The sequence below is a fragment of the Anolis carolinensis genome, chromosome 3 (assembly GCF_035594765.1).
Source record: "Anolis carolinensis isolate JA03-04 chromosome 3, rAnoCar3.1.pri, whole genome shotgun sequence".
NCBI classification, from domain to species: Eukaryota; Metazoa; Chordata; class Lepidosauria; order Squamata; family Dactyloidae; genus Anolis; species Anolis carolinensis.
The window spans coordinates 68,506,265-68,524,608 of NC_085843.1; the positions used below are offsets into that span (position 1 = coordinate 68,506,265).

The window sequence follows — 18,344 nt, forward strand, 5'->3', positions numbered from 1 at the left end:
TGTAGAGAATGGCAAATAGCTGCAGGGATTAGCAAATGACTGTTGGGGCTGTCGTGTAAAGGATAAAATGTTCTGATGAACCATATTTGAAGTGGTCAAAGATGAAGCCAAGCAAATGGAGTCACTCCCGTAGTGGAAGCCATATGCCCGAGAAGGCACTGAATGTCCCTGGCCTGAACGGATGTCTTTGTTATTGCTCGAAGAGCCAGAGTACGAAGATTCCATAATCTGTCGTCTGGAAGGTACGCTCTTGCCTGAGTCCAAGACAGCCCCAATACATTGAGCAGTTTGGCAGGGTTGAAAATGAGACTTGTCCTTGTTGATAATAAGACCCAGTTTCTGTAATAACGACAAAGTAAACTGAATCTTGTTTTGTAACTAGTAGGCTTGATCGATCCATGAAAAATTTGATTCTAAACTCGTTTCAAAACTAGAGGGGGCATTTTTTCGTTTTTGTTGCTAATAACGAATTTGGCCCCCAAAATTTTTCGAAATTAACGAAAATTCGTTATTTTCTAAAGTAATTCGTTAATGGCGGACGCGCATGCGCGGTGGCCCAAAAACAGCCCGAAGGGGGGGGGACTTAGGGGGCTCTCCCGCCCTCATTTTTTGAGTGATCTTCTTCAAACTTGGTACAGTGGTAGAACACATTTAACACTGATAGCTCACCAAAATGTGGAACGTTTCCCTTATCCTCTGATTTTTGGCAAATTTTCATAGCTTTTATAATAAACCATTTTTTCCTGGTTTGAAAGTCTTATTTCCTGTTAAATTGGGTTGTCTTTACTGTGAAAGTCATTGCTCTACTTTAGAAACTTTGTTTTTGTGGCTGAAACTTTGTTAAATTGGTGTAGTCCCTGCATATGTGTGTGTGTAAAGGTATCCCTTGACGTTAAGTTCAGTCATGTCTGACTCTGGGGGTTGTGCTCACCTCCATTTCTAAGCCCAAGAGCCAGTGTTGTCCATAGACACCTCCAAGGTCATGTGGTCGGCATGACTACATGGAGTGCCATTACCTTCCCGCCACAGCGGTACCTATTCATCTACTCACATTGGCATGTTTTCAAGCTGCTAGGTTGGCAGAAGCTGGAGCTAACAGCGGGCGCTCACTCTGCTCCCGGGATTTGAACCTGGGACCTTTCAGTCTGCAAGTTCAGCAGCTCAATGGTCTTTGCCTTGGCTGCCTTCCAGATCAGGCTTATAACCAGCCTATTATGGGCCACAAATTAAAGAAAATTCAATCCCATTTAAGCACAACATGAACAGTTTTGATGCCAAAACCATAAACTCTGTTTATTAAACTCTACGATCCAAACTTTAGAACAACTTGCAAACAATTGAAGGTTAGACCACAGTAATAATAACCAATTCTATTCCTTTCCAAAATTTAAACATAAAATAGTATCTTTCTTTCCAATAGCATATAAACTTTTCCTTTCTTTACAAAACAAAATTCTAGACAGTAGCCATTTAGAAGATATTTCTATATTTTCCCTGCAAAGGATAGGGCTGCATCCCTCTGGAGACACACATGATAACCCGGACATGATATAAGGCACTTATATACGTTAAATAAACATGATGTCATTGCATATATAAAAGAAGCATGATATTAGGCAATTATAGTTGCAAATAATATAATTAAACATGTAAAAATTATACATCCATACATAAAAGAAACATGTAAAGTAACTGCATATATAAAACACAATATAAAATATGATATAAGGCAATTACAGATGTCAAAGGAACGTGATATTACATATGTAAAAAACATGATTATATGTATAAAAAAGCATGATACAAGGTGTCAGGATCTAGGCTGCTGGGCACCAATAACCATACACTGAGGCCAGATTCTATCTAATATCTTTATTAAAGGAATATATAAAGTCAATAAAAACAAGTGTAGAATAAAGTTCAGAAGCAGACCTTTCAAATGAGGCCAAATATAGTCCAGCAGATTATTGTCCAATATGAAATATTAGAGTCCAAAGATTATAATCCAATAACCGCAACACAGGCTTTGCCAAGCAAAGCGTTGGGAAAACAGAAAAAGTCTTGAATCCAATGAAGCTTGACACAAGGCTGAAAGTTACTTGGAACGTGGCTGGAGCTGTGGCTAAAGGCAAAGCAACTTGAAGCATGGAACAAGATCTGTGGTAAATCCGTGAGACGAGGACAAGGCTTGGAACTAGATTCAGGAGGCAAGGAACAGGATTCGAAGTCCACACACACATGACCTCTCTCCAGGAGCTGACGAATTGACTCCGCAAGGAATCCTTCGCGCAATTTCCCTATATTGGGTCTCGTTTCCCCAAACAACAATCACTTTCCCTAGAGAACAGGGAGCGAAGGAAACCAGCTTGCAGGTGCAAGACTCCCCGTATTTTCTCAGGGGAAATACTTCTAATCAGTGGCATATTTGGCAGCAAGGCGAGCACTACTTCTAAATTTTTCTCTCGATCCTCTATCAGTCGTGTAAGCCTGTTTTCTCCCATAAGGGGGAAGAGTTCCCACCAAGGTCAGGTTTAATTGGTTCTTGGACTAGAACTTCAGGCAGCTGCCAAGGCTCTGACTCCGACCGGAAATCTGGGGAAAACTCCATATTTTCCTCCTCATCTGCCACAATACTGTCAGGAATAGGACTGCAGGGCCCATGAGTCATCACACTAGGCAACTGACACATCTAAAAGAAACACAATATAATTAACCTAGGTACAACAAATGTGAAAGAAGGCAACAATATACATAAAAAAACATTTCTGGACTCACAAATGTAGTCTAAGAGAATTGGGCTTCCATTCTCCAAACCTGAAACAAAGTGGGAGGAAATGTAAAGAGTGTTAATGATGCTCGAAATCAAATGTTGTTCTTTTACAAAGTCAAACTAAAACTAAGAATAAATGCTTCGGTCTTCTCCTGATCTTCTTATCTCCTCACCTTGCGTCCAGCCGAGTTACGTCCGCACTTGCGATACAGCGACCTCTTCCCTTGGCTCAGTGGGCAGTATTTTAAAGTATGGGCCTTTTCGCCCGTGGCACCGCAGAGCGGACAGGTGTATTTGCGCAAGATGGGGCACTCCACGGTGCCGTCCATCCCCTTCAGCCGGTGGGACGAATAGACCTGCTTGGATTCCCCGTTGTGTTTGCAGAAATTGCAAATCTCCTTGTTTTGGGAAGCCTGGCCATTGGCACTACCTTTGGAGCTCTTGCTGCTGGAACTGCTTCCATTAACCCATTGTGATGCTGTTTCAAAGTTGTCCTCGTTGAGGACTAGCTGCATGTCGTACTCCATTGTGTCCCAACTCTGAGATGGAAATGGGACCTTCTTGCGTTCCGCGATGATCTTTCGCGGAACACTTTCGCAAGGCTCAGATAGCCCTTCCATCTGTCAAACTCCCTGAACATGGAAGGGGCATAATGTGGCACGTGCATGGCTGATCTGGAGAGCATGGTGCCAATTCTACCCTGGTGTGGACACACACTGAATGCCACATATTGGAGGCGGAGTCTTTGTTTTATATATAAGGGGAGGGGTTCCAAACCTTTCACATTGGACCCTCCCATCTATTTTTACCCTCCTTTGCCCTAGATTTAACCCCCACATGTCTAGACAATCACAGCTTTTCAAGGAAGAGTTTGGTTTTTCCAATTTTTTAACTTTGGAGGTAATGCCACAGTTTCTCCCTTGAGGCAGTGGTTCTCGACTTGTGGGTCCCCAGATGTTTTGGCCTTCAACTCCCAGAAATCCTAACAGCTGGTAAAATGGCTGGGATTTCTGGGACTTGTAGGTAAAAACACCTGGAGATCCACAGGTTGAGAAACACTGCCTTAAGGGAACGTTAGCAGTTGTGGTTCTGTTTGTCCATCCAAGAATGAGTTGAATTTCTGCCTTGGATGAAATAGCAACATTGCACATCCAACGTTTGCCAAAGTCCTGAAGGACGGATCCAGTAATGATGAAGCCTGCAAGAGTGTTATATTGCTTTTGCATGGCAGAATAGCATTGGACTGGATGGTCTCTTCTACCTTTATGATTCTATGATGTTTGGCGCCATGACTCTATGATTCTATCATTTTAGGATTCTAGGACTTTTGGGATGATTCTGTTACTTGGTTCTTTGAGTCTATGACTTTAGGGACCATGTTTCTATTATTCAATGACTTCTGTGACCATATTTCTATGACTTTTGTGACCATTCATGGGCCATCTGGCTAGTATTCCGGGACGGTAAATGATATATCGGTTACAGCATCAGATATTTCTGGATACAGTAGAGTCTCGCTTATCCAACATTAACGGGCCAGCAGAACGTTGGATAAGCAAATATGTTGGATGATAAGGAGACATTAAGGAAAAGCCTTTTGAACAGCAAATTAGGTTATTTTACAAATTAAGCCCCAAAAAATCTTGTTTAACAGCAAATTAGACAGAAAAGGTAGTTCAATACGCAGTAATATTACGTAGTAATTACGAATTTAGCAACAAAATATCACAATATATTGAAAACATTGACTACAAAAATAAGTTGGATAATCCAGAACATTGGATAAGCGAGTGTTGGATAAGTGAGACTCTACTGTATATTGTTTTTGCATGGCAGAATGGCGTTGGACTGGATGGTCTCTTCTAGCTTTATGATTATATGATGTTTGGTGCCATGTTTCTATGATTCTATCATTTTGTTGTCGAGCAATTTAGAACAGTATAGGATACCGCTAACTGTTTCTTTGAGTGGTGTTCTGTGGAAACACAACCCGCCCATCCTCCCCCGCTGATTTCATGAAAATAAAAGAAAAGAAAGAATAAGCCACATCCGGCAAGGCCCACACACTGAAATACTAGGCCGGCCATCGTTGGCCGGCAAGCTTCCCTGACTGGAAGAAATAGAGGCCGCCGCCCCAAAGAAGGGTTCTGTGCAAGATTGCACCAAGGGGTAAAGAACGACAGCCGCGAGAGAAGACAGAGGCGGTGCATCGTGGGAAACACGTCGACCACGTAGGCCGACAAGGCCCACACGTTGAAATACTAGGCGTGCCACCGTTGGCCGGCACGCTTCCCTGTGAGGAAGAAAGAGGGGCCGCCGCCCCAAAGGAGGCTTCTGTGCAAAATCGCATAAAGGGGTAAAGAACGACAGCCGGCGAGAGAAGAGAGAGGCGGTGCATCGTGGGAAACCCGACCACGTAGGCCGAGAGGCAGCAAAAAGAAAAGAAAAGAAAAGAAAAAAAAGAAAAAAGCCACAGGCGACAAGGCCCATACATTAAGCCGGGCCGGACACTGATTGCCGGCACGCATCCCTGAGAGAGAGAGAGAGAAAAAAAACCAGAGGACACCGCCCCAAAGGAGGCTTCTGTGCAAAATAGCATAAAGGGCTAAAGAACGACAGCCGGCGAGAGAAGAGAGAGGCGGTACATCGGGGAAACTCGGCCACGTAGGCCGAGAGGCAGCAAAGACCAAAGAAAAGACAGAAAAAGCCACCGCCAAAAAGGCCCACACTATAAAATACTAGGCCGGCCACCGTTGGCCGGCACGATTCCCAGACAGGAAGAAAGAGGGGACGCCGCCCCAAAGGAGGCTTCGGTGCAAACTCGCATAAAGGGGTAAAGAACGACAGCCGAGAGAGAAGAGAGAGGCGGTGCATCGGGGGAAACTCGGCCACGTAGGCCGAGAGGCAGCAAAAAGAAAAGGAAAGAAAAGAAAAGAAAGAAAAAAGCCACAGGCGACAAGGCCCATACATTAAGCCGGGCCGGCCACTGTTTGCCGGCACGCATCCCTGAGAGAGAGAGAGAGAAAAAAAACCAGAGGACACCGCCCCAAAGGAGGCTTCTGTGCAAAATAGCATAAAGGGCTAAAGAACGACAGCCGGCGAGAGAAGAGAGAGGCGGTACATCGGGGAAACTCGGCCACGTAGGCCGAGAGGCAGCAAAGACCAAAGAAAAGACAGAAAAAGACACCGCCAAAAAGGCCCACACTATAAAATACTAGGCCGGCCACCGTTGGCCGGCACGATTCCCAGACAGGAAGAAAGAGGGGACGCCGCCCCAAAGGAGGCTTCGGTGCAAACTCGCATAAAGGGGTAAAGAACGACAGCCGAGAGAGAAGAGAGAGGCGGTGCATCGGGGGAAACTCGGCCACGTAGGCCGAGAGGCAGCAAAGACCAAAGAAAAGACAGAAAAAGCCACCGCCAAAAAGGCCCACACTTTAAAATACTAGGCCGGCCACCGTTGGCCGGCACCCTTCCCAGAGAAAGAGAGAGAAGAACAAAAAAAAGGAAATGTGGGCCCAAGCCCCTCAGACCCGGGGGGCCGGCCACCGTTGGCCGGCCCCACGCCCACACGCCGCAACCCACGGGGAAGGGCAGGCTTTCTTCACGTCTGCTTGCAAAATGTGGGCCCAAGCCCCTCAGACCCGGGGGGCCGGCCACCGTTGGCCGGCCCCACGCCCACACGCCGCAACCCACGGGGAAGGGCAGGCTTTCTTCACGTCTGCTTGCAAAATGTGGGCCCAAGCCCCTCAGACCCGGGGGGCCGGCCACCGTTGGCCGGCCCCACGCCCACACCGCTGAACCCACAGGGGGAAGGGCATGCTTTCTTCACGTCTGCTTGCAAAATGTGGGCCCAAGCCCCTCAGACCCGGGGGGCCGGCCACCGTTGGCCGGCCCCACGCCCACACCGCTGAACCCACAGGGGGAAGGGCATGCTTTCTTCACGTCTGCTTTCAAAATGTGGGCCCAAGCCCATCAGACCCGGGGGGCCGGCCACCGTTGGCCGGCCCCACGCCCACACCGCTGAACCCAGAGGGGGAAGGGCATGCTTTCTTCACGTCTGCTTTCAAAATGTGGGCCCAAGCCCATCAGACCCGGGGGGCCGGCCACCGTTGGCCGGCCCCACGCCCACACACCACAACCCATGACACAAAGATACACTCCATAACAGCAAACCGTCTAGCCTCTGGAAAAATCTAGCCATTTCTGTAGTCAATGATTCCATTATATTGTGATATTTTGCAGCTAAATTCATAAAGTAAGCAATAGCAACATATCATTTCAGCATATAGAACGACTTCTTATGTCTCCTTGGTTGTATAACATGCATTTATGGTGCTTTATTTGGAAAATAATAACCTGATATGATGTGTTATATGCTTTTCTTCAACAAGTCCAATCCAAGAAATTTGCTTATTTCAGCACTGGTAGGCCCGTTCGGCTTTGATCAGTGAGACTCTTCTGTGTTCATGTTGGGTCAATAAGACATAAGATATAACTGAAGTCACAGTCAGCATACAGCATTACCAGCTTAAAAAACAGTGGTGTAAAAACACGGCTCTAGTCCGAGGACTGAAGAGGAGGTAGTTTGACAGTTAAAAAACTATACAGTGCGAAATACTATTGGGCTGTCAAGCTATTCTTAAATAGGCTACAAACGACCACACAGACCTATAATGCTTTTTGGAGGAGGAAGGTTTAAAGGCTCTGATGTTAGGCACATGTTTCCATGCAGTTCCACTGCAGGTAAGACTAGTGTGTTCTTCAGGGGTTATTAAAGTTCTCCTGCAGATGACCTGGATAGAGGGAAATGACTTCAGTTGGTATACATAAAGTTTAAGTAATCTTGAGGAAGTACAATTATGAAAGATATAGTGTGTAATGTAGTAGAAAGTAATTCAAAGTAGAAACAAAGCAGAAATGTTGATTCCAAAGGAAACATGAAGGCATTATTAAGTAATTGTTTTTAATAGCAAAAGAGATTCTGAGTGGATTGATTCTCAACTTCTTACTCTGCGTAAGATTATCATCACATGCTCTCGACTACACCCGCACAAGGCAATGGTACAGTGAAAGAAGACAATTTTGAGAAGTGGTAAAGGCCAAGGTGTCCCACTTCTTTCAGTGATTCCGCGTGCGCGGCCAGAGGGCGAGGGGAACCAAAGGCGGCCGTTCTGCCGCCACATCGTTGAGTACACTTCCTTTTAAGGTGAATGGGACACTGTCCCACAGTCTGTGATCACTCCACCCTCGTTATTACCAACAGACCAGCAAGAAACAGTTTCCACGAGACGGAACTTGCGCCCACTCCTTGAAAGCAGCCGCAAAGGCACACGCCCTGACGGGCAATCGGCAACGTCCGTGTGCGCGGACAGTGGGCAAGGGGAACCAAAGGCGGCCGTTCTGCCGCCACATCGTTGAGTACACTTCCTTTTAAGGTGAATGGGACACTGTCCCACAGTCTGTGATCACTCCACCCTCGTTATTACCAACAGACCAGCAAGAAACAGTTTCCACGAGACGGAACTTGCGCCCACTCCTTGAAAGCAGCCGCAAAGGCACACGCCCTGACGGGCAATCGGCAACGTCCGTGTGCGCGGACAGTGGGCAAGGGGAACCAAAGGCGGCCGTTCCGCAGCAACAGCGTCAATCACAACCTCTCAGGGTGATGGGAGACTGTACCACTGTCTTTGATCGTTCCACCCTCTTCTATCGTTTTACCCAAAGGCCAGCAAAAGGCAGTTCCCACTCTGGGTAACCTGCGCCCACACATTGCAAGCAGCCGCAAAGGAACACGCCCTGAAGGGGGAAGGGCATATACAAAGACCCCACCCTGAGCCAGCCGGCCACAGTTGGCCGGCATGCATCCCGGAGAATTCGGCACGGCCCTCCCACAAAGTTTTTTGTTTTTGTGACTTAAGCCTCTACCCACAGCAACACTCCACCACCCCAGGGGAAGGCCGTGTACCTCTTCTATCGTCCTGCCAACAAGCCAGCAAAAGGCAGTTCCCACTCTGGGTAACCTGCGCCCACACATTGCAAGCAGCCGCAAAGGAACACGCCCTGAAGGGGGAAGGGCATATACCTCTAGAGTGTGGCGTCACGTAGTCCGAGAGGCAGCAAAAAGAAAAGAAAAGTAAGGGAAAAAAACAAAGGGCAGCAAAGACCCCACCCTGAGCCAGCCGGCCACAGTTGGCCGGCATGCATCCCGGAGAATTCGGCACGGCCCTCCCACAAAGTTTTTTGTTTTTGCGACTTAAGCCTCTACCCACAGCAACACTCCACCACCCCAGGGGAAGGCCGTGTACCTCTTCTATCGTCCTGCCAACAAGCCAGCAAAAGGCAGTTCCCACTCTGGGTAACCTGCGCCCACACATTGCAAGCAGCCGCAAAGGAACACGCCCTGAAGGGGGAAGGGCATATACCTCTAGAGTCTGGCGTCACGTAGTCCGAGAGGCAGCAAAAAGAAAAGAAAAGTAAGGGAAAAAAACAAAGGGCAGCAAAGACCCCACCCTGAGCCAGCCGGCCACAGTTGGCCGGCATGCATCCCGGAGAATTCGGCACGGCCCTCCCACAAAGTTTTTTGTTTTTGCGATTTAAGCCTCTACCCACAGCAACACTCCACCACCCCAGGGGAAGGCCGTGTACCTCTTCTATCGTCCTGCCAACAAGCCAGCAAAAGGCAGTTCCCACTCTGGGTAACCTGCGCCCACACATTGCAAGCAGCCGCAAAGGAACACGCCCTGAAGGGGGAAGGGCATATACCTCTAGAGTCTGGCGTCACGTAGTCCGAGAGGCAGCAAAAAGAAAAGAAAAGTAAGGGAAAAAAACAAAGGGCAGCAAAGACCCCACCCTGAGCCAGCCGGCCACAGTTGGCCGGCATGCATCCCGGAGAATTCGGCACGGCCCTCCCACAAAGTTTTTTGTTTTTGCGATTTAAGCCTCTACCCACAGCAACACTCCACCACCCCAGGGGAAGGCCGTGTACCTCTTCTATCGTCCTGCCAACAAGCCAGCAAAAGGCAGTTCCCACTCTGGGTAACCTGCGCCCACACATTGCAAGCAGCCGCAAAGGAACACGCCCTGAAGGGGGAAGGGCATATACCTCTAGAGTCTGGCGTCACGTAGTCCGAGAGGCAGCAAAAAGAAAAGAAAAGTAAGGGAAAAAAACAAAGGGCAGCAAAGACCCCACCCTGAGCCAGCCGGCCACAGTTGGCCGGCATGCATCCCGGAGAATTCGGCACGGCCCTCCCACAAAGTTTTTGGTTTTTGCGACTTAAGCCTCAACCCACAGCAACACCCCACCACCCAAGGGGAAGGCCGTGTACCTCTTCTATCGTTTTCCCAACAAGCCAGCAAAAGGCAATTCCCACTCGGCGTAACCTGCGCCCAAACATCTAAAGCAGCCGCAAGGCACACGTCCTGAAGGGGGAACGGCACCCTCTGCGTGCCAGGTCAAAGGGGGAGGGGACCCAAAAGCGGCCGTTTAACGACCACAGCGTAGACCACGGCATATAAAGGAGAAGGGACACTAGACAACCATTTGGAGAAATGCTGGCAAAGGCGGAGGAGTACCACTGTCTTTGATGATTCCCCCCTCCGAGTTATAAAGGCACCCTCCGCGTAAGCGGGCAGAGGGCTAGGGGACCCAAAGGCGGCCGTCCCATGACCACTGCGGCAACCACACCCGCTCTAGACAATGGGACACTGAAAGATGACAATTTAGAGAAGTTCTGTCCCAAGTCGAGGTGTAGTAATTCCAGTGGATAAAGACATCCTCAAAGGTTCAGATGGACAGATAGTATACCTCTGTAAAGTGAGAGTCTGGCGTATTCCATTTCCTACACCTGAAATGATTATCTGAAGTATCCACATCAAATATAACAGTGCTCTTTCTGTACAGGAGCTGCGAGGATCTGTAGAAGACCAAACAGTCATGGCTCGTGATGGTAATATTTCCCCCCCCCCCCAAATAAAAAGGGAATTGAATGAAATCCGAACAGAACACAAAGAGGAAGCATTATCTACCTTGGCTTTTATGGTCTAATTTTCCACAGAATATCCTTCAACCTCTACAGAGCCAGTATTACATGAGAGAAAACGTTTTGTAACTTCCGAATACAGAGATGGGCCAAAAGTATATTAAGTTCAACAGGGACAAATGAAAGATAGTACTTCTCTCCGCGATGGTTGTTCGGGAGTGGAACTGTCTCCCCCGGACTGTGTTGGAGGCCCCTTCTTTTGAAGCTTTTAAGCATAGGCTCGATGGCCATCTGTCGGGGATGCTTTGAATGATACTTCCTGCGTCTTTCTTGGGGGAGAACTCGATGGCCCATGAGTTCTATTCCAACTCTACTTTTCTATGATTCCATGATTACATGATTCGTGAAACGGCCCCTTGAGATGGATGAACCCAAAAACGTCAGTGGGGCAACGTTGAGTGATGAAAAAGAGGAGAAAGGAAGGGAAAAGAGAGAGGAAAGCATTGTAGGATAGAGGAGAGAGTTGTTGGACAGAGTCCAAAGGGGCCACCCCCCCGCCCGGACGCCCAAAAAATTGGCCAAAGTTACTCTGAAGCAGAGTTGGTTAAAGGAGGAGAACTGTTGCTCTAGGAGCAGTCGGTCTCAAAATCCAAATCTGGGAAATTCAACACAGGAAGGTTGGCCTTCAGGAAAACAAGTTTCTCAACTGTTTGAGGGTCCAGCAAGCTGCGGTGGGGCGTGACTACATCTCCCGCTATGCTGAAGACCCTTTCGCTCTGGACGCTGGTGGGAGGACAGCTGAGGAACTGGCGGGCTACGTGCGACAGATCCGGCCACATGTGTTCGCGTGAAGCCCAATAGGACAATGGATCACAAGAAATTATCTCAGGAGGCTCCTCAAAGTACCTGTTGACCGAGCATTCGGCCGAGTCTACCTTTTGAGCAGAAGCCAGCAAAGAGGATTCTTCAGAGCAGGCAAGTATGGCCACCGTCTCTGCAAAGAAAACGTTTCCTGTTCGCGGCTGGAGATCCGTATCCCTACGGCAACCCCCTACCGGCTCCGCGGGACTTTCCGTCTCGCCACTAGCGCTAGTGCTTGGGGTGACAGGCAGTTCTGGAAGAGGGGCCGCTGTGCCCGTTTCCTCCACCCTGGCAGCAAAGACCTCCCTCACAAGGTCAACAAGTTGGGCCTTCCACATGGTAAAGTCTTTTGGGCAGACGTTGTACTTTAGCCGTGGATCACACAAGGCCGCCAGCATATGGACCTTGCTGGAAAGAAGTGGCTCTAGCCGTTTCCGTACAGCAAAGGACAACCTCCTCACCACCTCCTGGACCGGCGGTGTCAGCGGTCCAGCCAGGGAGTCCATTGTTCGACCGGCCCCAAGCCTTTCTAGGTGCCTCCTTAGCCTCAAGACCATGGGCACTGCCTGGCTCAGAAGAGCTTTTGATTCCGAAAGTGTCTCAGTGGCATGTTTGAATGGCTTTAGTACGTCTACTAGCTGGGAGATGGTGTCCCACTCTTGCTTAGTTGGAACAAGCTTGCTAACAGGCGCAACCAAAGTGAGGGAGATGCCGTGTACCGCCTTCTGCTGCTCGACCATGCGTTCGAGCATTTTTAAGGTTGAATTCCACCGAGTCGAGACGTCCTGGAGCAGCTTGTGCTGCGGGAGGCCTTCAAGGCTCTGCCTGTCTCTCAGCTGCCGGGCTGCCTTGATGCTCCGGTGGAAGTAGCCCGCGATCTTTCTACAGCGCTCGATCAGCAGGGAGATGTTTGTGTTGCTGCCCGACTGCTCTTCCTGGCTCTTTAAACCTTCCTTGACGGTATTGTGAAGCAAGTGGGCCATGCAGGACACATTCTGAAACCCGGCACTTTCAACCGCTTTGATCATATTTTTCCCTGCGTCCGTCACCATAAAGCCCCTCCTCATTTCTTCCGGCCTACACTGCATCCATTCCCCCATCATGTTTTCCAGATAGTTGCAGATGGTCTCTGCCTTGTGATCACGATCAACTACCTCCAATGCGAGGAGTGCCCAACGATGGGATGTATCCATAGTGCCTTCCTTCTCCCACCAATGTGCCGTGAGAGAGAGGTAGGAGTGGCCTCCTCCCAAGCTTGACCAAATATCAGAGGTAAAATGGATGTGTCCTCCCATGGCGGTACGCAACATCTGGATAATGCGTTCCTTACAGCCCTCGTACAAGCCGGGGATTACTTTTCTGGAAAAGGTGTGACGGGAGGGGATTTTGTAGCGGGGGCACAGTCGTTTCATAAGGCGTACAAAGCCTTCTTGTTCTACCAGGCGGAAGGGATGGTGATCTAGGGCAATCATCTCTCCCACAGTTTGGGTTATCTGCTGGGGAGTGAGCAATGTTTCCCCCGTTTTCTTTCTGTGTAATGGAATGGCCCAATCCTCCAAGGTGGACTGTGTCCGCCTTCCACTATCTTCACCTGGTGAACTTTGCGTGCTAAGGCTGCCACTGGAAGGGCTTGCAGTTCCCCCTCCCAGCGAAATGGAGGGATGGTGTCGCTTCATGTGAGAGCTCAACCCCGAGGTCGCAAGATGTCTCGTGTCTCTGCCTCTGCTGATATTTGCCCCACAGTGTCTACAAACTGCCAAAGTAGAACTCTGAGAGTGGACATGGAAATGGTCCCAAATAAATGACCTTGGCCTCCCCACAGCCACTGAGATGGGAGTCGTGGGCACCCTTTCAGCAGCATGAGAAAGTCTACGTTTTGATGGTAGTACCTCCTCTACCTCCTCCTCACTGTCAGTAGCTGGGGGAGGGGTGGGGTTATCTATATCCTCACTATCCACCACCTGTAGTTCCAGGACGGCAACACCTGTATGTTCCAATGATCGTCCAGTTGTCTCAGCTCCATGCGACAGCCGGCTCCGGGTGGATGCCTGTGAACTGTCTGCATTAGAACAGCCTGGTTCTTCATCAAGTCCACCCACTCCCATAGTTCGGCGTTCCAGACGTATGGGACCCACCTTAACTTTTTTGGCCCCCCACAGTGTCCTGGCCGTGGCTTGACCACTACCAGGACTTGCTCCCCCAGACCCGCGTACAGCTGAGCGCTTCATGACAAGGGGAGTGTTTTCAGGTAACAGAAGGGATGATGGTAAGGTGTTGTGTTACTGGTGCGAAATATTTGTTGAATCTTGATTGGCAACGTGTTATATTCTGGCCAATTTACTGTTGCAAAAGCGTAGTCTATAACATTTAGTTAGTTTTATTTATTTACAAGGGGATACCTGTACTTTCCAGTTCTACAGGAAAGTATGGGATATGCAACTCTTTCCCAAAGTTGGCTTGGGAAAATCAGGAAGCGTCCCTGGCAGACACACACCCACGCAGCCCTGGAGGTGTTTGAGACTGGGAAAGGCAAGGCACAAAGGCAAGCTTTTATTTTCCCCAAAGGAGTTGTATTTTGAACAGGATGGGATATGCAACTCTTTCCCAAAGCGTTCCTGGCAGACACACACACCAGGCAAGGCACAAAGGCAAGCTTTTATTTTCCCCGAAGGAGTTGTATTTTGAACAGGATGGGATATGCAACTCTTTCCCAAAGCGTTCCTGGCAGACACACACACCAGGCAAGGCACAAAGGCAAGCTTTTATTTTCCCCGAAGGAGTTGTATTTTGAACAGGATGGGATATGCAACTCTTTCCCAAAGTGTTCCTTGCAGACACACACACGAGGCAAGGCACAAAGGGAACCTTTTCTTTCCCCAAAAGGAGTTGTATTTTGAACAGGATGGGATATGCAACTCTTTCCCAAAGCGTTCCTGGCAGACACACACACCAGGCAAGGCACAAAGGCAAGCTTTTATTTTCCCGAAAGGAGTTGTATTTTGAACAGGATGGGATATGCAACTCTTTCCCAAAGCGTTCCTGGCAGACACACACACCAGGCAAGGCACAAAGGCAAGCTTTTATTTTCCCCGAAGGAGTTGTATTTTGAACAGGATGGGATATGCAACTCTTTCCCAAAGCGTTCCTTGCAGACACACACACAAGGCAAGGCACAAAGGGAACCTTTTCTTTCCCCAAAAGGAGTTGTATTTTGAACAGGATGGGATATGCAACTCTTTCCCAAAGCGTTCCTGGCAGACACACACACCAGGCAAGGCACAAAGGCAAGCTTTTATTTTCCCCGAAGGAGTTGTATTTTGAACAGGATGGGATATGCAACTCTTTCCCAAAGCGTTCCTTGCAGACACACACACAAGGCAAGGCACAAAGGGAACCTTTTCTTTCCCCAAAAGGAGTTGTATTTTGAACAGGATGGGATATGCAACTCTTTCCCAAAGCGTTCCTGGCAGACACACACACCAGGCAAGGCACAAAGGCAAGCTTTTATTTTCCCGAAAGGAGTTGTATTTTGAACAGGATGGGATATGCAACTCTTTCCCAAAGCGTTCCTGGCAGACACACACACAAGGCAAGGCACAAAGGGAACCTTTTCTTTCCCCAAAAGGAGTTGTATTTTGAACAGGATGGGATATGCAACTCTTTCCCAAAGCGTTCCTGGCAGACACACACACAAGGCAAGGCACAAAGGGAACCTTTTCTTTCCCCAAAAGGAGTTGTATTTTGAACAGGATGGGATATGCAACTCTTTCCCAAAGCGTTCCTGGCAGACACACACACAAGGCAAGGCACAAAGGGAACCTTTTCTTTCCCCGAAGGAGTTGTATTTTGAACAGGATGGGATATGCAACTCTTTCCCAAAGCGTTCCTTGCAGACACACACACAAGGCAAGGCACAAAGGGAACCTTTTCTTTCCCCAAAAGGAGTTGTATTTTGAACAGGATGGGATATGCAACTCTTTCCCAAAGCGTTCCTGGCAGACACACACACCAGGCAAGGCACAAAGGCAAGCTTTTATTTTCCCGAAAGGAGTTGTATTTTGAACAGGATGGGATATGCAACTCTTTCCCAAAGCGTTCCTGGCAGACACACACACAAGGCAAGGCACAAAGGGAACCTTTTCTTTCCCCAAAAGGAGTTGTATTTTGAACAGGATGGGATATGCAACTCTTTCCCAAAGCGTTCCTGGCAGACACACACACAAGGCAAGGCACAAAGGGAACCTTTTCTTTCCCCAAAAGGAGTTGTATTTTGAACAGGATGGGATATGCAACTCTTTCCCAAAGCGTTCCTGGCAGACACACACACAAGGCAAGGCACAAAGGGAACCTTTTCTTTCCCCGAAAGGAGTTGTATTTTGAACAGGATGGGATATGCAACTCTTTCCCAAAGCGTTCCTGGCAGACACACACACACCCGTAGCCCAGGGGAAGGCAAGGCACAAAGGCAAGCTTTTATTTTCCCCGAAGGAGTTGTATTTTGAACAGGAAAAACACCCACAGGACAGCCCTTTGCAAGTTTGCAACAACAAAAGAAATAGAAAGACCTAAGACCCACACCACCAAACTCAGCCACAGACCACCCCACCTTTTCTCCTCTCCTGGTCTTCACACAGCCATGCTGTGACGCAGCAATGTTTCCTGCCTGCCTGCACCAATCTACCCTTCCACCCTCTCCAAAAGTCCCAGTGCGACTGAGCCACGAGGCGTGTGCACGCTGTTTTCATTAAGCACGTCCTACCAGCCCCTCCCCCTGGTTAAACGTGCTCTCTGATTGGCTACAAGGTGCAAACAACACACTAGATTGCCCCAGTGGACTTAAAAAAGTTTGGATGATTTGACAAAGCATTTTTTAAAAACGAAAAAAAAGGCGCCATTACGGAAAACGGCCAATCGCGGTTCGAAACCGCGATATCCAGGCGTGTGGACAGCCAAGATTCAATATTGCTTCAAAAAATCCGAAAATAACGAATCAATAACGGTAAACGGGGAAAACGAATTATTTGAGCGAGCCTAGTAACTAGTTACTAGGCTTGATCGATCCATGAAAAATTTGATTCTAAACTCGTTTCAATACTAGAGGGGGCAGTTTTTTCGTTTTTGTTGCTAATAACGAATTTGGCCCCCAAAATTTTTCGAAATTAATGAAAATTCGTTATTTTCTAAATTAATTCGTTAATGGCGGACGCGCATGCCCGGTGGCCCAAAAACAGCCCGAGGGGGGGGACTTAGGGGGCTCTCCCGCCCTCATTTTTTGAGTGATCTTCTTCAAACTTGGTACAGTGGTAGAACACATTTAACACTGATAGCTCACCAAAATGTGGAACGTTTCCCTTATCCTCTGATTTTTGGCAAATTTTCATAGCTTTTATAATAAACCTTTTTTTAATAATTGCAGTAATCTGTTCCTGGTTTGAAAGTCTTATTTCCTGTTAAATTGGGTTGTCTTTACTGTGAAAGTCATTGTTCTACTTCAGAAACTTTGTTTTTGTGGCTGAAATTAGTTAAATTGGTGTGTGTGTGATATATATTGTGTATATATATATATATAGTCCCTGCTTGTGTGTGTGTGTGTGTGTGTGTGTGTGTGTAGGTAAAGGTAAAGGTATCCCTTGACGTTAAGTTCAGTCATGTCTGACTCTGGGGGTTGGTGCTCATCTCCATTTCTAAGCCCAAGAGCCAGTGTTGTCCATAGACACCTCCAAGGTCATGTGGCCGGCATGACTACATGGAGTGCCATTACCTTCCCAGAAACACCCAGAAAATGGGAATTCCAGACAGGAAACAATCAGGGCCAGCTAATACCTCCCAACAAAGGATTCCCCCAGGTAGGAAGCAGCCAGGCTTTGAAGCTGCAAGGCTATTCAATGCTAATCAAGGTGACCAATTGCAACATTCACACTTGCCTCCCACAGACAAGAGTTCTTTCTCCCACCCTGGACCTTCCACAGATATATAAACCCCACTTGCCTAGCTTCGCACAGACGTCAAAACCTCTATGTCTGCCACAGATGTGGGTGAAACGTCAGGAGAGAATGCTTCTGGCACATGGCCATAGAGCCCGGAATACATACCACAACAGTGTGATCCCGGCCATGAAAGCTTTCGACAACACAACCACAGTATCCATTCAAGTTCATGTAGCGTAGTATGGAATGGAGACCTGTATTGGGGGGAGGGAGGGTGCGAATCTGGGCCCCTGGGAGCAGCCGAGGACGGGCCTGGCCCACACCCCCTCGCATCCCGGGCCTCTTCCTTCCTCTTCCTTTTGTTATTTAAACTATATATTGTGAAATTATGGTGTGTTTTTTTTCATGCGTGTTCTGTGTTCAAGATAGGGAGACCAAAGAGGAAAAGCAAGGGAGGGACGGAGGCCCCAACACTTCCGGCTCCCATGCGAACTCCCCCTTGTGTGCCTTGGAGGGTGGAGCATGCGCACTGGCTCTCCCTTTCTCTATGGCTCTTTTCAGGTCGCTTGGGAACCCGAAGTGCCTCCTCCCTTTGCCTTTGTGTCCAAGAAGGAGAGAAGGACGTTGCAAGGTTTGCATTGAGGGTGTTTCTCTGGTGGGTTTGGCTTGGAAGGGGGCTCATTAAGGCCCAATTAATTAATGCACTGAGCTGAGGCGAGGCGGCGGCGGCCATTTCCCCCCTCCGTCTTCCTCCTCCTCCTCGGCCTCCTTCCCCCTCGCCCCCTCCCATTGGCTGAGCCTCCCATT

General features: G+C 48.5%; 1 protein-coding gene across 1 annotated transcript; it reads right to left on the reverse strand.

Moving 5' to 3' along the window:
- Positions 1–746: 746 nt before the first annotated feature.
- On the reverse strand, positions 747–3,315 carry LOC134297439 (nanos homolog 2-like). The gene has a single exon (XM_062975022.1). The coding sequence runs from the start codon at positions 3,295–3,297 to the stop codon at positions 2,932–2,934; it is 366 nt and encodes a 121-aa protein (XP_062831092.1). The 5' UTR covers positions 3,298–3,315; the 3' UTR covers positions 747–2,931.
- Positions 3,316–18,344: the final 15,029 nt, after the last annotated feature.